This window comes from Phocoena phocoena, chromosome 11, assembly GCF_963924675.1.
Source record: "Phocoena phocoena chromosome 11, mPhoPho1.1, whole genome shotgun sequence".
Lineage (NCBI taxonomy): Eukaryota > Metazoa > Chordata > Mammalia > Artiodactyla > Phocoenidae > Phocoena > Phocoena phocoena.
The window spans coordinates 40,507,472-40,527,347 of NC_089229.1; the positions used below are offsets into that span (position 1 = coordinate 40,507,472).

A 19,876-nucleotide genomic window follows, 5' to 3' on the forward strand; every position below is an offset into this window, starting at 1 on the left:
TGAGTTTATTAAGCATCACTACAGTCACCTCACAAAAAAGAGAACTAAGGGACAATGCAAACAACAAAATAATGGCAGTGCAGAGGCCAGGATTAATTTTTTCTACTTCCTAGAACACTTACCTGCTCATATCTCATGCTGTCTTTGAAGAAATATTCTAAGGGCTAGTCTAAGATGTGGCATTAAATTCAAGTGTGCATGTGGTTTGTGGTTTCCCTAGCAGCCAGAATATAGTAGCAACAAGAGAAATTAGATAGAGAAAGAAAGCTGTGGAAGGGGTCAAGGAAAGCTGTTTTGTTTTATTTTAAATTAAGATTGCAGAGATGGCAGCAGCCTGTGGGGCTAAAGAGAGTGGTTTGGTATAGAGGGAGATAAGGTAGAAAAGAAAGTAATCCAAGGAAAAGTGAAGTAAATAGGTATGAAATGCCGTACATGGGTAGATATGGTGGCAGGGGTTTGTGAAATTCTTTTCTCTCTGCTTAAATTTTTTTTAGTGACATCAAGGTCATCAGTTAAGAGAAAGGATGGGAGAAGCGGCACTGTAGCTTTGTAAAGAAGAGATAAGGTATAAAATTGTCATCTAAGAACAATCTCAAGTTCTTAGATGACAAAAAATGAGTAAATGTGCCAGAGAAATACAGAATGATTGCCGGGCAGCATTAACTACTCACTTGAAGTTGGTGGCCATGAATGTAAAGCGAATCACATCAACACGTGATGTGTTTTTCTCCAGGTTCATTCGTTGCTGGTACGGACTAGGTGGAGACCTGAATGTTACTAGGTCTGTGGTTTCATCCAATGAGAACAATGAAGTGAAAGAGGTGTAAGGGAGTAAAGGGTATATGTAAAAGTAAAATCACATTCAGTCACTATAGGAATTCATCTGATTAAGGAAGGAAGAAAGGATATGTAGGGTTTGGTGAGGGTAAGTAAATGGTGGTGGGATCAATAAATTGGAAATCTTAGTAGAACCAGCGTCAGAGTCAGAGAACGAAAGGAAGGGCATTGAAAGGATAGGAGGATGTCATCAGCAAGAGTGGGGTGCATGGACGTGAGATTATAGAGAAGCTGCAGATTCCGACGGTGCCCAGATGTAGGGTACGAACAGGAGAATAAGTAGCTCAAGGAGGGATTAGAAGGCAAGATCATTAGAAGAAAGGCCAGGGTATGCCAGCTCTGCTCTTGTCACTGGCCTACTTCCCTATGACTGTCATCCTCTCATCACTGGTCCACCAGTATACTCTCATCTACATTTCTCCAATTATGGTACTCAATTTATAGCTTTCTAATCATAAATATCTTTCTTTCATGAAATGTCAAGTTTGCATTGAGAGAAATTTTCGGTACTCCACTATAGACTCATTTTAAACAAATGATCGTAGGAATGACATAATCAGATAAGCCCCATTTCAGCACTTATGTGCTGTTTTCTTTCTTTTATTCCTATCTAAATCATAGATTCAAATCTATGATTCTATATCAATACTTATTGACATAAATTAATATACCTTCTAATAAATCCATCAGACTATTGTATTATGTTAAAGTCTAGTTTATTTTTCACTTTCAAATATTCTATTAAAAATCAGAACATTAAATGGAAATTAAGAATGTTTTTTTCCAGTTTTACTGAGATATAATTGGCATGTAGCAGTGTATTAGTTTAAGGTGTATAACATAATGATGTGACTTACATAAATGGAAATATTAACTGGATGTGTAAAAAATGATTAAATGGTCAAAAGAATAAGAAACTGGAGGAAAAAAGATCAAACATGGGTTACTGATTCAATCAGAGATACTAAGCGATATACTAATTTCAGAAAAACAAGGTTTCTTTGTGAAAATCACATAATTAGAATTCAAAGTGTACTTAAATGCATTTTCTCCTACAGATTTGAGCTCTAGTATTTTGTAGGCATATTGATACTAATTGAAGACACGCATGAGTAAAGAAATGTGTGAAACGTTCTACACTATGTTTAAATAATATCTAGTCACAATACAGATACATATCATCATTCACCAAGGGGCTATCTGGAGCTAGGGAAAACCAACACTTTCTCCAAGTGCTTGAAAAATCTACAAGTATCCCTATAGCTATGCCTTGCGTTACATTTCTGCCCTTACCCTGAACTGGCCCACTGTAATCTCCACGTGAAAACTCTGAAGCCTATGATACCACTGATGTTAATTCCAAAAGGAACCCTTGGGATGTTGTGCTGTCACTGTTGTCAATATCCATTGATGGATACTGCAGTAACTGCTAATGCTCGCCAAAGTGTTTCAAGTCTGCTTAAGTGAGGAAGTTTCTTAACCTCCAAATTTGTGATATGGCTACGCTCATGAGCTTCAGAGTAATACTTTGAGTTCTAGGAGTACTATAGTAATTTTTAAAATTTAAATAGTTCTTTTAGTTTTTTCCTTAGGAATATACAAGGGCTGAGTCAGAGATTTATTGGACCAAAAGACATACCTCTACTGCCATGCATTCTTATACTTGGAAACACATAAAATGTTCTTAAACTGTCTTTCCCCTTAGAAGCAGTATATCACGTTAAAAGCCTACTTAGTTCCTATATTATATATTATATAGGTCCATATGGACCTATATGTAATAAAATTATACCAGAGGGCTTCCATATGTGCCTAGGCTTATGCGGATCCTAGGAAAAATAGTGGACTAAAGCTGAGACAAATTGGGTCTGGAGTATTTATATGTCATTTTTCTTACATTATTTATATATAATGAAATATTTCCATAATTCGATTTTTCCCAGAACACACATTTGGAGCCACTATGTAGAAATGTTCAAAATAACACAGAATTGTAGACAGAGCAGGGTTGGAGACCTTGGAAATTTTACATTGCCATCTGATCATTAATATTTTTTTAAATCTCTGGATATATTCAAGAACTGCCTTATTAACAATAGAAGATTCTCCAGGTCTTCTCTGATAGTATTCAACTAGACTGAGGGCAACCATGACTTAAAATCTCAGCCTCTGAGAGCAGTACCATTCTTTACAGAATTCATTACAGAGCAACAAAGAGACCATTCTAAGCAGAATAGTCAAATACCTAAGCATCTCTGAAGCATGAAATGTACACAGTCCATTTACGCCTAAGGGAAAACAGTATAGCATAAATATGATTTAATAAAAAGACTTACGGAGAGATCATAAAAATTCTGAGTTTGACCTACCCACCAATCAGGTCACTTACCGGATATCTCCTCTAGGCACTGCTTAGCTGTCTTACTGTATGATAAATCCATCTTAGTAGGACTGGTACAGGAATCGGCAGATGGTAAAGAGGTACCTTCATTTTCTGAATGTGCTCTGAAATTAACGAAGAAGACAGAAACACCAATTGCTGTCACCAGCGACTCATCAAAGTTCTCTAGTACAAGAAGAAATCAATGTATTAAAAGTTTTCTGTGAAGGTAAGTGAGCATTTCTTTATGTCTGGGACATTCCAAAGCTGTCTATCTACAGGAGAATTTCCTTACTTTTCATATACAACCCAAGTTGTAGTGAGGTATTAAATCAGATTTCTTAGACTTTTCTAAGTTTGAAAGCTTGTAATTACCAATAATTGACTGCACTTTTTCTGGGCAAAAGACTAGAAAAGATTCCTTTTTTTTTTGCTGTCTAAACTGTGTTCTTCTGAGAATAATTAAAGCACTGAAAACACCCCTAAAATTATTTTTTCCATGCACATTCTATAAAATATATCCTAAAATACAAAGTATAAGTAAAATAAATATTGACTTTGCTATGGGCTATAAATGTCACTATGATGTCTTGATTTCAGAAAAATTAAAGTCGATCAAAAACAAATTCTCATTCTGACAACCCCCTTTTATAATACGTTTTATAGTTGTGTATATGTGTTCATGCGTATATATTTGTGTGTGTGATTAACATGTAAAGAGTAGGTCTAATCAAATAAAAAGCACTCCACAGAGGGACTGCATACGTTTTGATATTCCAATCTTCATGCATTGCTTCTTCCTTTTATGCACAGGTAAACGTTTTAAGAGGCACTATCTTTCCTTATGCAGCTTCAAAATCTACATATATTTGGTCAAAAACACCACATCTTTAGAAAGTCCACAGCGTGAACTACAAGAGAAAGAAGGAGACAAGACAATACAGCATTGTACACTGGACTTTGTTCTTTATAGTTATCTCATTTGCTTGGAGTCCCATTCCTAGTACTGAGTTTGGACCATGGCAAGTGATCACTAAATATTTCTTACTTTAAAAAAATCTAAAGAGAATATTTATACGTGAAAGAAAAATTCAGTTAATCTTTAAATCAATTTTCGCTTACTATGTTACTTTTATTCTAAATCCTGGTTTTGTTTGAGAGAAAATTAAGTGTAATCATTGATGCCAGAAATATTTTCTATTTATCTGATGGATCTAAAAACTGAAACGCTCATTAGGATTTTAATAAACCAGGGAAAACTATATGCTGTATGTATGTATGTATATAGGAATTGACATATTAAAAGAAAGATAGAGCCATGCAAGAATTCATACAAAGCTGTGCCTTGACCTCCAGTGGTTTCTGGCAGACATTCCTAGCTTACTGTAACTTAAAACTAAATATAAGGAGCACAGCAAAATTCAGAAGAGGACATGCTGTTCGAATGACAGGATATACCATTAAGGCCAGTAAAAATTTCAATGTTGTGAACATCAACAGACGTTTTTAGTCTTCACCTTCCTTGATATCTTGGTAGCATTTAGAATAGCAGACCATTCCTCCCTTCATGAAACTCTCCTTCCTTGGCTTCTACAATAAAAATTTTCCAGTTTGTTCCCCATTCTCTCTGGATGCTACTTTTTTTCTCTTTGTTCTCTTTTACCCAATCGTTAAATGTCATGGTTGTCAGTAGTAAAAACGAAGGGCAAAAGTTGGGCGTTCCTCAAAGCAATATCCTAAGCTTCCTCCAGTTTGCATTGTACAGTCTCTCCAGACGATCTCAAACATACCCATTGTATTAGTGATTGCCTATCCACACATGAAGTCCAAATTCAAACTCTAACCCAGAACTTTTCTCTGAATTCCAGATGTGAATCATAACTGTCTAATAGACGTTACCTCTTGATTATCACAGAGATAACTCAAATCCATCTTGTACAGAACTGAACTTGTGATATTTTCTCAACAAACCTGGTCCTTGTTCATAGTGCCCCTGGGTGAAACCTTTAGGGAGCCTAAGGGGCTTTGCATGGTCTGATCTCTGTCTGCCTCTCCAGTGTCATCTTGCACTGGACTCCCCTTATCTCTCTCCCTTGTGGTCACAAGAATCTTCTACCCACATCCTATAGCTCCTGGCCTCAACAGGTCCTTTCTACTTGAATATTTTCCTTCCCACGACATCCAATTAAATTTCTCCCTTCAAGTCTCAGCTCAAGTGACTCTTTCTTAAAGAACCATTCCAAATTTTCAGGTGAAGTCCCAAGTTACAAATACTTATTTCTCCCTGCACCTATCTTGAGCACTTCATACTCTCGTAACATGACATTTGTGTAATTATTTAATAAATGTTCATCTTCCAAACTAGAGTCCATTCTCGATGTTTAAGCTCATCATTGCACCCCAATGCCTAGCCACATGTCTAGCAGATACGATGCACTCTGCAAATATTTGATAACTGAATGAATAAATCTTATCAGTAGTGATCATAAAATAGTGTCATTGTTGGGTAAAGCATACAGAAGGAAGCATGGTATAATGGTGCATGCTCTGCATTTGGTTGTAAAACTTAGCTCTCTTGCTAAACAGTTATTAACTCATGTGACCTTGCTAAGTGACTTACCTCAATTTGCTTATGTGTAAAAGGCAAAGAAAAACATGTTCCTCGCAAAATAATTGTGAGCTCAAGTGTTATTATTACTAAAAGCCTGGAAAGGCATTCTCCTGAGGCATGTGGGATTCTGGTCAACGTTATAATGTGGGGAATATATCCGGCTCTCTGGGCTGTTTCTTTTCTTCTCTGGCCCCCAGGGTCTCCTATGTCCCCTGTCTATTGCCCCTCTCCACTCACTTCTAAAGTTCATTATCATCTATTCTTCCACTTGGGCTCTTTTCTTGTGAGCCACTGTACCTCCCTGGCTTATTCCTTAGCCTAATGTCCATGAACGAGGGGAAAAAATTCCTCTGAAGTTTTCTAAGGATTGTTACTTGCTGAAGCCATTTAAATGGAGAGTATGTAGTAAGATAGGACACCCCGAGGAAAGCTTACTGGCTGCTTGCCAAGAAGCCTCAGAGAGGCATGGTGCCTGGGTGAACTGGCTGGGAGCCAGGGTTGGCCTACAGTCATACAGGCTCAGAATTCACAGACTGGTTTCTCAGATGTTGAGTCACATAAAGTAGTTCACTGGGATGGCTGTCTAAAGCCCAATGCCAACTGATTTTTACTAGAACAAGACCAGAGCAATTATAGGAACCAGAATACTTGTAGCCATGTTAGTTATAAAGATGCAGAGCATCTCCCTCTAGGAAAATCTCTCTGGAGCAAAAGAGCATTCAGAATGTGTTTTGGGAGTAGACTTTCTTCTTTGCTGCAAATATACAGATCTTAAAAAATATTTCTCAGTGTACGGCTTTCTTTCTCAATGTATGAAACCTAGTACTCAATTCCATTGGCTAAGTCCCCACCCTCTGATAAAAAAGTATTCAAACTTTGGTCTTAGAAACCTTTGTTTTACTTTATTTTTTAATGTGGCAGTGAACATTTGTGGCTGATTTGTTCTTTAACTTCTTTTTTTAGTTAAGGTCACAAGAGAAAACCTTATTTATACCATATTTTCAAGTTCTTTGGTGTGTTTCACAGTGTTCCCTATCTGAGTTACCTACATTAGAAATGATAGGTCAACAGATTGATCAAGGGAAGGAACATGGTGAAGTTAAACTTCAAATAATTATAAAAAGATCTCAGAAATGACCTTTGGATTGTATTCACATGCAAATGGGTCCAGATCCCCTGCTCTACATATGTTACAAGACATCGATTTCTCCAGGATTTCTACCTCATTATTTGTTAAAGTGGAATCAGAGTTTAACTCCAGTCTCTAGAGGGACAATCAAAGGTAACTGGTAAAGATTTAACTTTTATACAAATGATCAAAGAAGTTCAGTTTAATCTCTGAAGGCTCTAAGCATGTCCTCTATTTTTGTGCATGCTTCATTCCAGTAAAATAACAGGTTTTGGGGTTGATTCGTAAAACAATTTACGAAGACTTCAGAATCAATAGTGTTTTCTAACGGAAAGGTAGATGTTGCAGTGGCACCATTCACTGTTCCCATGTAAACCGATACTGCATTCCTCTCACATTGACCGGGAAAAGGAAAGATGATTCGGAATATTGAGAAGGCACCATCCTGTGCAGACTGTCTTACTGTGCATTTACAACATGGTCAACATGTTATAAGCACTTACTGAAACTGCAAGATAGGGCGCCGCAAAAACACCATTTAATTTATTTAGAGTTCTAATAAGCTAGTGCTAGTGTCTGCTACTACGAGTCCTAGTAGCTAAAGGTATAGGTTTCACCAATAATTAACATAAAGGCTAGTTCCTGTTTATGGGCACTTACTATATGCCAAGTACTATGCCTAGTGTTTTATCTAGGGCATATCACTCAAACTTCACAACAATTGTGTTGCTATGGACTGAATATCTGTTTCCTCCCAAAATTCATGTGTTGAAACCTAACCCCCAATGTGATGATGCTAGGAGGTGGCGCCTTTGGGAGGTGATTAGGTCATGAGGATAGAGCCCTCATGCATGGGATTAGTGCCATTACAAAACAGACCCTGGAGAGCTCCCTTGCCCCTCCTGCCATGTGAGGGCAGAGTGAAAAGATGGTCATCTATGAACCGGGAAGCAGGAGCTCACCAGATACCAAATTTACTGGCACTTTGATCTTAGACTTTCCAGCCTCCAGGATTATGAGAAATAAATGTTTGTTGCTTCAGCCACCTAGTCTATGGTATTCCTGTTAGAGCAGCTGGAACAGACTAAGACACCTGTAATTTAGGTGCTGTGGATTAACTGAGGCTTCTAGAGATGTAATAATTTGCCCTGTGTAACAAGCTGGGAGATACTTAACCTGTACTTAAATCTGGAAGCTTCTAAATATTGTTTTATTAACCACTACCCTACAATTTAATTCCATTTAATTCCAAATGTCTCTGGACACTGAGCATGTTAATGTATCTGATGTCTCCTTAGCTGACAGATAGCTTAGTCACTAAGTTATTAACAGACAGTATTTGAATGTGACAATACCCAATGGCCTAACCTTAATTTTACTCTTTGCTACCTTAAAGTTTTACTCCTAAGAAAGGAAGCTATTATACATGCCATTTAAAGGAATTCAGCAATACACCTAGACACTAGCAATCTTCAGATTTCCAATTTCATAAATAGGGGTGTTGCATATTGGTTTATATTAAAAATATAGCTATATGAATTCATCTTGATATGGATATACTAGTCACAAATGTGGACACAAACAAAACTGGTTTGAGTCAGCAACAATAACTAATGGTCTTATAGTTCCTGCTTTATAAACCCAACCTAAAAGAAAGAAAAACAAATATCTTTCCCAAACCAGCTCTCTCTTTCTTGGTGGGAAGGAAGACAGGTGACAGCCAGGGCCAAGGCCAGGAATCTGTCAGAGTGAAGAGTAGCCCAGTGTGGATGAGAGATTTGTCAGATTTGTATGCTGGGGGTTGGGGGGCTGAGCAAATAAGAAAACATATTGAGTATAATGGGAGCCAGGTTTCTCAGTTGACAAAGGAAGGTGCAAGTATGGAAAGGAGAAAGCAAGAATAAACTCTGTGTGTTGATTTGGAATTGGAGGCACTGTGAATTTACGGTTATATACCCATCTCTCTCTCTCTCTCTAATAGATAGCTCGTTGATATTGAGATAAATACGTGTGTAGGGACTTCCCTGGTGGCGCAGTGGTTAAGAATCCGCCTGCCAATGCAGGCGAGACGGGATCAAGCCCTGATCCGGGAAGATCCCACATGCCACGGAGCAACTAAGCCCGTGCGCCACAACTACTGAGCCTGCGCTCTAGAGTCCGCGAGCCACAGCTACTGAGCTTGCGTGCTGCAACTACTGAAGCCCGTGTGCCTACAGCCCGTGCTCCACAACAAGAGAAGCCACCGCAATGAGAAGCCCGCGCACCGCAATGAAGAGTAGTCCCCACTCTACGCAACTAGAGAAAGCCCGCGCGCAGCAATGATGACCCAACGCAGCCAAAAATAAATTAATAAATTAATTTTTAAAAAAGGAAATAGGTTTACAAAAATATGTGTGTGTCTGTATGAGTGTGTGTGTGTGTGTGTGTGTGTGTGTGTGTGTGTGTACCTCCGTATATTTTACTATTTAGGAAAGCTAGGAGCAGTGAGATCTGGTTCCTAAATATTACTCTTCACAAAAGAAATCAGGGCACCTTAGATAAAAGCTGAAGCCAAGGCAGTGAGAGAACAAGGTGAGCCTAGATTACCTTGAGCCAAAAAGAAACAAAGTTCTCAAAGAATAATGGGGCAGAAGCCAGCTTGAAGGGCATCCCAGCAGCCAAATCTGGGAAATTCTAAACATCAAAATAACTAGTCATATTGATGGATTATAATCCACTGAAGACAACAGGAATCCATTAGTCCACAAAATTCAAAGAGGGGGAGAGGGAAAGAGCACAGGAGAAGGAAAAGGAGGAGGGGGTAGGGGGGAAGGAGAAGGAGGGAGCAGGGAGGAGGAGAAAAATAAGAAAGGGACATCATTTTCTTAAAGTTGAATGGCAAGGCATAAATGCAGAAGGAATAATGGAATTAGAAATCACATGACATCCATTGGAGTAAACTATTAATTTAGGCAAGAAACCTCAATGGATGCTAAAACCTATGGGTGAAAGCAGACCAACTGTGGCAAACATCATCCCAATCAAGCAATCAAATTCAACACCACCAGAAAGGGGAATATCAATAACGGTGATACCTGGGAGGAAGGCAATGGAAAAGCACAGTATCATTTCTGTGACATTATATAGATATACATATATATATACATTTATATACATATATCTGCAATCACGAGAAAATATCAGACAAACCCACATTAAGAAACAGTCTATAAAATGCTTGCCTTCAACATATCAATGTCACGGAAGTCAAGGAAAGATTAAAGCACTGTTCCAAGATCGAGGGATGTTAGGAAGACACGACGACTGGGTACAACGCTCAACCTGAATTGCTAAAAGTGCTATCTCTGGGACAATTTGTGAAACTTGAAAAAGGTCTCTGGGTGCTCTGAGTTAAATGTATATGGGAGTTCTTTGTACGGTTCTTGCAAATTTTCTGTAACGTTAACAGCTTTTCCAAGAGAAGATAAAATACAGAAAAAAAGAAACAGTTGTGGTTTGGTCGGGCAATCTGGCGCTGAACCTCATAAGCTAAATACAGAAAGGGCAGTTTATCAAGCTTCTCTGTGGGGAGAATGCCAACTCATAGCAGTCTTCTACACAACAGACCCTCTTCCAGCATTGGCTCTGCATTCCAGCTTAAAAATACTGCTGTGTGAGGGAGCTTAAACTGCTACCCAATGCACAGATATATATCCAACCCAGCAAAAGACAAGTTTGCAAGACAAGCATTCAGTAAGCTTTAGTTTGTGCTGATAACCAATTATGCCCAGTTCACATAAAACCACAATTGCAGTATAATCTGTAATAATAGCTGCAGGGCTTACAAAAGCTTTATCTGCAAGACGGTTCTATGCTCCACGTTTCAAAATTCATAGACTCACAGATCCTCCTACTGAATCTACTGGTTCAACAAATAAGCCAAACTTGAAACCATGTGAGTAAGCATTTTCAAAACGAATGTTTTGTATTCTTTGCCTTTCAGAATATAATATATTCAAGGGCCAATTTTCCATGTCACTTTCTAGGTAAATCTGAAATCTCACAAAAACTGTCACAACAATCTTTCCTGAGAACCCCTGATGCTGTTATATAAGACACATCATATTATACCAATTATATATATACATATACATATGAGTAACAAAAGGAAACCTCTAAATTCAGACTTTCTTGACCTAATTTTACAAATCAAGTGTGTACAGAGGGTTTCTGCTTATATTTAATGAATGGGTTTAAGAAGCACAATGATTTTCTTCTCTGTTTAATAATGTTTTGCCTTATCTAAAGGTTGGGTTCCTTTTTTTTCTTCTGTGAACTGTCCTCACCCTGATTCTCTCCCTTTGCCTTTAGATGTTTGTGTTATGTCCAATGCACTGATTTCTTGACATTTACTACAAATGGTCAGAAAATAACAAAGAGCATGTAGACCTCAAACTAGCAAGTTATGAATCTGATTAGTAGCTATTTTGAAATTTATTGGGGGCTCTTAAAAATACTGAGGTTTAGAGAAAATGGGCACGTCTTTCTTTCCTCCTTGACTAAGGAATCTCTTCACAACTTTACTTCACATATCTCTGCAAGCACAGGAAGCCACTTTCTGATTCCAACAACTAGCGGTCATTTTCCATGTTTTGAAGTCTCGGTATACCAAATCTGGTTCACTGCTTGGGGGGTTTACACTTCCTGCTTCATTCTGTAGTCATGTTTCAGTCAGTCTCTTGCCTACTACATTGTGGACCATGGAAGGGAAATAACATATGGGATGTGTGATGTTTCACTCTATCCCTGATGCCTTACACAGTAAATGTATTTAGTAGGTAGTCGAAAGAGTAAAAGAATAAGTGAATGAAGGTCCCAAAGAGAAGATATGGTTTCATTCTATAAACATTTTAAAGCCGTTTATATTTCAACTAAACCCTACCATTTATAGGAATAAAAGACTTCTGAATTTTTCTTATTCCACTGTACATTTTTGGTAGTGTTTCTATTCTTCTATAGCAGATGAGTCTAACCCATGATGATGGTGTTTCATTCAACAATTTTTATTTGGTTCCTATTGTAGGTAGGCTCTGTCCTGGGCAATTATGCTACTAAATAAAAAAAGACAAGATGCTTGTTTTTCAATGAGTTTATGTTATAGTCAGAGGTGGCTGAAATCACACTTGTTAATAAGTAAACAAAAACCCAGTGGATGGTGATAAACTCTATGAATAAAATACAAGGGGACAATGGCGTATAATTCTGGCAAAAGGCATTGTGAGTGTTCCTTCAGACTAGATGGTTGGAAACGGCTTGTGTGAAGAAGTAGCATGTAAGCAGAGTTCTGATGAGAAGAAGGAGGCTGCTTTTTTTTTTTTTTTTTTTTTTTTTGTGGTACGTGGGCCTCTCACTGTTGTGGCCTCTCCCGCTGCGGAGCACAGGCTCCGGACGTGCAGGCTCAGTGGCCATGGCTCACGGGCCCAGCCGCTCCGTGGCATGTGGGATCTTCCCGGACCAGGGGACGAACCCGTGTCCCCTGCATCGGCAGACAGACTCTCAACCACTGCGCCACCTGGGAAGTCCCAGGAGGCTGCTTTGATCCAGAAGAGAGTCCTTATATGTAGAGAGAATATCTATGACAAAGTCCCCAGAGCAGGACCGGTTAGTCTGTTAAGAAACAGAATGAAGGCAGGGAGGCAGTGAGCATAGTTTAAGGGCTAGAGAGAGGGCCGGATTATGTAGGAACTTGTAGGGCTTGGTAAGATGCTTAGGTTTTACTTTTCATGTGTAATGTAAAGCCAGTAGATGGTCTCATGAATTTAAATGACATACAATTTATACTTGTAAAAGATTAGAGCCCCTGCTGTGTGAAGGATGCTACCAGAAAGGACCAAAAGTGAATGCTGGAAGACTCGTTGGAAACTAGGTGAAAATTGGTGGTGCCCTGATCACGGGAAGGCAGGATGGAAATGGAAAGAAATGTCCAACTGAGGGTATGTTTTGCAGCCAGAGCCAAGAGGACTAGCTGAAAATAAGATCCGTTGGGAGGGAGTGAGCGAAGAGAAGAACAAAGTATGGATTCACTCCAAATTTTCTTCCTAGTCTCCCACTCAAGTAATCATGAATTCTAACCTCTAGTCTTTAGCAGTTTTAGTTACTAGCATTTTGCATAGCACTTCGTAACTTGTCTGTTATTTTTTCCAACATGCTTGGATTGTAAAATTGTAGAATGTCAAATTTGGATGATGCCATAACATTCCTCCTTCCACCTGACAAATTCTAACTCATCCTTACGTCTCGTCTCTTCTCTTACCTCTTCTGTAATGCATACACTGACTCCACCCTCATGTAAGATTCAGGAAAACTCTTCTACCTTCTTTGTTGCGTACACTTCCATGACAACAGCGATGTTTTAAGTTCTTGATTAAATTCTTTTCATTATCACCAATAAAACTGAGTTCCCAGAGAGCAGATAATTTTTTTTTTTTTACTCTTTGTAATTCTTATTACATAGTATTTGCAGAATGAGTGATGAGTACATAAAAGAAAAAAGATATTTGGTGAATTCCCTTAACTTAAACTATGGCAACTGGTCACTGTATCGCTTCTTAACAATCTCCGGTAGCCACCTGCAGCACTTAAAAAAGGCAGGCTCATCCATTCACACAGGTCTACTTATTGGGAACTTCTTATAGTGAGTTAAAATCTTCTTAAAGTTTTCACCTTTGATTTTAGTTATATCCACTCATTAAATGGATAAAGATATGCCCAATTCAAAACTACTTTTATCACATAGTAGTGATAAATGAGTTATAAAAACTTAATATAGAATATCCTTGCACTGTGCAGGAAGTAGGACTAAAATGAAATTCATTAACTTCCAGAACTCAACATTATATTTATAGGACTTTGAACATTCAATTTGCAAGAAGGAGTATTATGAAGCATATAATAAGGTCCCAGAAGGAATAATTAATAACCAGCATGACCTAGAAGTGGGCTGAGAACCAGGGAAAAATATCACCGTCACACATGGATCTTCCCATTATATAGAGGTTATTTAATTTTCTTTAAATATCAAACATGTATGTTTATACATATACATACATATATATGTATTTTAAAGTTATTCTACTTAAAAGCAATTATTTCCCAATATAAATGAATTCTGATTGTGATATCTGCAAATCTGCTATTGACATTTTCCCAGCCAGAATTTTCCTAGTAACAATACCTCTTATTTCTACACATACAGCAAGAACTGCTAAGCAAAGGAGGGCACACTACAGACTCAGGCATATATGGATTCAAAGGCAAACTCCTGCCAGGCCTGTGACTATAAAAGATTATCATTATTCTGCCTTGAAATTGCTGCTTCTTCATCTCTGTAAAATGGGGTAACATTCCCTTGTCATGGGTTGATGACACAGTTTAAATGAAAAAATGAACATAAATTTTGTAATACAGACTTGTACTAAGCACTCAACAAAAACCATTATAAAATAGTAAATTATTACTATTATTGTATCAAATGATTAGCACCTCCAGAAAAGTCTGCCAGGGATTTTGCAAGAGAAATTCTTAAATGGTGTTGGAGTAGTCAGAGTGGAAAGGACATCAGGGGTCACATAAGCCAAATGACAAGACTCTACGATATCTCTTTCACTGACAGTTAAGAAACTTGAATATTGACTACTCAACCTTAAGAGCATTTATATTATCATTTATAAAATTATTTTGAATTTATAAAAGACTCCAAGCAGCCTCTTCCTCATATGTAGACTATGATGTGACATTTCTTATTAGATGGTTTTATTTATTTTCAACTACTTTATATTATTGATAATAAAACAAATAATTACTGACATTTATAGGCAATTTATTCTGAATCTGGCTCTGTGCTGAAGACTTTACACAAGATTGCCTTATTTAATCTTTAAAACAACCAAATTAGGTAGATATTCTTCTACCACACTTTACAGAATTAGAAACTGAAGTCTGGGGAAGGTCATTTACTGTGTGGCAGGTACTGTTCTGAGCCCTGTATAAATATCAACTCATTTAATCTTCAAAACAGCCTTATGAGGAAGCTTCTATTATTATCATCTCCACTTTACAGATTATAAAAATTGAGTCTCAAGTCTTTAAATGCATTACACAAAGTCACATGACTAATAAATGGTGTCATCACGATTCCAACCCAGGCAACCTGGCTCTTGGGGCCATTGTCTCAATAATACAAGGTGCAGTTTCTGAACCACGGTAGAGCAAACGGACTCTACAGCCTGTAATCCTAGCTACCTGGCTATATATATTACCTCACTTTTATAATCTCCATTTTAAACAGGGCAAAAAGAAACTCAAAGAGGCTGGAGAATTTGGCAGTCACATGGTTGATTCACACTTTAACCTCTAAACTGTGCTGCTTCCTCTTTCAGATAGCAAAGGTTACTGCCAAATGAAAATCACTAAATCTGTACCCACTGGATATGTTATTGCAAACAACCAAAGAAGTTTGCTGTTACTTATAGAAAGAAGCTTGCTAAACTGGTGGATATATTCTTTTTGCTTAGATTTATACTTTCCTGTGAAATTCATCCATGGTGATTTGAAATGACAGATCTTCTTACAGAATACATTTGAGAGTGACAAGTGTGCGGAGTATGACATATTTTAAAGTTTATCATTTTTTCTCATATTTTTGAAACGTGGATTATGATTTTGACATCTGAAATTCTCCTTTGTCAGATAGGGTCTCTGGAGCTAGAAGGATCTGCAGACTCCCATTGTAATACAGGTGGGACAGGCACGACCTAGAGCAGTCTCCCTCAGCCATTGGTCGGCCTCGCACCGGGCCCCTCCCCCAAGCGAGCGACCGTTAGTGAGCAACTGTCAATGAGCAACTGTTAGTGGTCACACTCAGCCATTGGCTGGCACTGCAGTGGGCCCCTCCCCCTCCCCCTTCTCTGTAGAAAAAGAGCCCAGAGAATGCCGACTGAGGGAAAATGTTTTTTTGCGACTAGGGTGCCATCTTCTCGGTCTGCTGGCTTTCTGATTAAAGTCGTTATTCCTTGCCCCAACAACTCATCTCCCGATTTATTGGCCTGTCATCTGGCAAGCAGAGCAAGCTTGGGCTCGGTAACACCATGTGATGCAGATACAAAGGTTTTAAATGAATTTTTGCTATTGAAGTCAGAATAGCAGCCTTAAATGAGGTAGCTATTTGAGGTAGACCTGAAGTTCAATAATTATACATTTGTGTGGATGAGTATATAAAGCCCCAGAAAAAAATCAAAGCACTTAGGTTTTTCACTGAGGGAAAACAAATCATTATAATTATTTTCTTTACTTAAAAACTCACATAGTTAATAAATTTAATAAAATTTGAAACTATATAATCTTGACCTTTTCCTATTTGCAGCAGATCCTACCTCCTGTTTTTCCTGTTGATGAGCTGTACACCTGCCAAAGTCGCAGGCATTATTCCTCCCTAGCCACCTCTTCACTGAAAAGACAGTGGATAAAAATGGAGACACAGCAGCACTGACATAGTCCTAATCGAGTAAAACTTACCACAAGACAACAGGCAAAATGTGTTGACACTACAACTGTTTAGTAGGATATATATTTTAAAATATAGCCTGTGCTATGTATTTTAATAAATGAAGAATAATATAAATATATAACAAAAAAGTTAATAAAATTAAATATAATAATTATATAGATTATTATTTTTGCCTGGAAACAACAGGCCTAGCTGTGGAAATTAATGTAAATTTTATGTTGGGAAAGCAACGCCTTATAGACAACAGTTAACAAACACGTACAGTGTACCACAATATACAATAAGCATCTTACATGCATTATGCCTGTTATTCTTCCCAACTCTACAAGGTAGATACTGTTATTTCTATTTGACAGCTGAAAATGAGACTAAGAGATGTTAAATTCTTTGTCCAAAGGCATATAGCTGGTAAGTGGCAGAGCTGGGCATTAAGTCTATATCTGCCTGGTCCCAGAGCGTGCCCCCTTAACCATTATGGTTTACGTTTTCTCATGGGTGAAAACAAAAATATCTCTAAACCCTATAAAAATGAGAATTATTTTAAAAGACTAATAATAGAAATAATAGTAGTAAAAGTAATAGACACGGGGGAAAGTCATGACATCTGGGTTCTATTTTGCCTTTGACGGCAAGTAGGTTAACTTTCAAAGGCCTCGGTTCTTGAGTGGGGGGGAGGGGAGGGGGGAGGGGAAGGAGATGAGGACTAATAGATTGGAGGATATGGGAGGCTTTCTTTTAAAAATTTTAATTCTAGGCCTCTCTCTCCAGAATGAAACACTGTTCCAAAATGACTATGTGAAATAGGACTCCGCAACCTTCCTTATTATGTATACTCTGAGTATGCAGACCTGTCAGTGTTTACAGCTGTGGACCAACGGCGCTCGCCTTACCTATAAATGAATGGAGCCACGGTGGCAGTATTTGGGTGGCTGTGTTGCTGCTGCTGAGGGAGCTGGACAGCACCATTTCCCACGCTCTGCCCACTGCCTTGCGCCGCTGACCCCGCACAGGAACCCGCCAGAGAGGCGTGGCTAGCTTCCCTTCCTTCCAGAGGAGGAGGGCAGTTGGATGTGCTTGCTTTCTCAGTCGTTACGGGCTTAGGGAAGGACTGGGAAGGGCTTCCCTTGGTAGTCCTGAATTTTTCAGACTCTTTGCTTGTTGAGCTTCCCGGTGAAACAGTTTGCTTTGCTGTTGGCACCTTTGAGCCCGGTTTTGGAATCCCACTGGAAGAGGGGATTAAGCTTTCCTTCTTGGCTGCTGTCGTCTTGCTGCCCTTTGGGATGAAGCTTGCAATTTTAGAGGTCTTTTTTGGAGCCGTCTCCGCCACCTGATCTTTCTCGTCCTTGACTGGTTTTTCAGTGCAAACTTTATTTCTGTCCCTGTTCTTTTCCTCTTTTTCCTTTGGCTGTAGCAAAGACTTTTTATTGCTGAGATTTTTGCTTCCAGCTTTTGGAGGGGCTAATTTCGGTGACACTTTGGGGCTGCTATTTGTTGAGCCGCCGCTATTCAGACCGCTGTTAAAGCCTTCCATTTCACCAGATTCAGAAAAGGCATCGTCCTCCTTCCCACCATCACTGGGTCCTGAACTGGGAGGCTGCAGGGGGCGTAAAGCAGTCCGGGCATTGACCAGCTTGAACTTCTCAAGCATGGATTTCTGTCCCGAGGGAGCTGCTCTGCCCCCGTCCGAGGCAGGGGGCTTCAGTCTGTCTGCAGATGGTGTGGGAGAGGTGCCTGGGCTCGACTGCTTCACGGTCAGCATGGTGGAGGTGGCGCTGTGCTTGGCATTCATGGACTTGCTGCGCCACGGCTTGCTGGCGCTCGGGGACGGGATGGCCGAGGCCGGGGGCTGCCCAGCGGCGCCGGGGGGCTGCGTGCTGCCACTCACACCTGAAGATGGTTGAGGTCCTTTGGAGGAATCTGGACGTGGTTAAGAAGAAACATTTTAAAAAGGCTGGTTAGTTTTTGATCACTTATGTCACACCACTGAGTATTTCTAACTGTAGGCACAAGGAAGTTTCTTTCCTCTGAACTGGAAACGGACATGCTATGTGGCATCAATCACTTCTGTAATGTGGTGGTTTTCGTACCAGATATCAAACATTCAGTGTCTGAAGGACAGTGATGTTGGGGAAAAAAAAAAAAACACAACACTTTTTTCCCCTTCTAAAATTATTCATAGCCAAATGAATTTTGCTGGTCACAGAGGTCTATAGATGAATAAAACACTATCCCTCCCCTAAGCAATTCTCTGTATTCTTCCAGCTACTACTGTAGCTCATAGCAGTGAATGGATATTCCACCTTGCCTTATAAAAATAATGAATACTGAGAGATTGCTTTAACCTACAGGGAGCCTAGCTTATTCTTATCTGATTAAATATGCTTTTGAATCATAATTTAGCTTTTTGTTAATATTGTTTTTATTTGTACAAAATAAATATTGAAAGGGATGTTTACATGGGTCAGATAATCTACTAAGAAATATATAAAATATGTAATACAAATATGTAATACTAAAAAATGTGTAATACATAATATGTATAATCCTTATAACAACCCTACAAGGTATGTATTGATATTTTACAAATAATTCTTACAAATAATAATTTTATAAATAATTTTTAAAAATTCTACATAACTTGTCCGAAGTCATCCAGCCTGGACCTGAATGGATTTCAAAGCCTGTGCTCTTAACTACCACACCTGCAGGTTCCTGTAGGGATCTGAACAAACTTTAAATTCTAATTAAAAAATCAAGCTACTTTTTGGGGGCTATAAGGAAATAAGGCCAATTGTCATATAAGTACTTATAATGCACTAGTGTTTACTTACTGTCCACTGAGAAATCTCATTATGATATGAATTTCTATACGACTGTTATAGCACTGATTAATGCTTGATTACAATTCTTATTTTTAAGCATGAAAGACTAAACCAAAAAGAGATTTTATAACAATGTATAGAATAAAAAAAAAATTGAGCTTGGAGTTAAGAGATCTCAGTATAAATGTTGACACTGGAGAACTATGTAATTCTGGTCATGTCATTTACCTTAAATTTCATCTACCATAAATACCTCCCTCTTCCCTCCTCTTTTTCTTTTTTTTCTGAGAAATGGAGAAAACAATGGATAAATGATTAAATTAGATATTTATGTAAAAGAGGCAACGTTGATACTGTTAACATACTAGATATTGTCAAATAAATGCTAAGCTGTTTTTGATGAAATGTCCAAAGGAAATATTAATAAATCCTTTCATAATATTCAGGAATTGGAGACCATTAAATGCCATTAAGTATTCATAGATCTAAAACTACAATGCTTTCACTTTTAAATGTTTTTTCCAACAGTATCAAAATGCATGATAAACAGTAG

The 19,876-nt window shown here is 38.4% G+C and overlaps 1 protein-coding gene across 2 annotated transcripts in view; it reads right to left on the bottom strand.

The window, feature by feature from the left end:
• The window catches only part of NAV3 (neuron navigator 3), a 361,382-nt gene that overhangs the window by 162,912 nt on the left and 178,594 nt on the right, over window positions 1–19,876 (bottom strand). For both annotated transcript variants that reach the window (XM_065887341.1, XM_065887340.1), the window contains exons 8-9: window positions 17,392–18,418; window positions 3,227–3,342 (exon numbers count right to left, since the gene is read on the bottom strand). In XM_065887341.1, coding sequence (XP_065743413.1) covers window positions 3,227–3,342; window positions 17,392–18,418 — 1,143 coding nt within the window. The remainder of the gene's footprint in view (window positions 1–3,226; window positions 3,343–17,391; window positions 18,419–19,876) is intronic.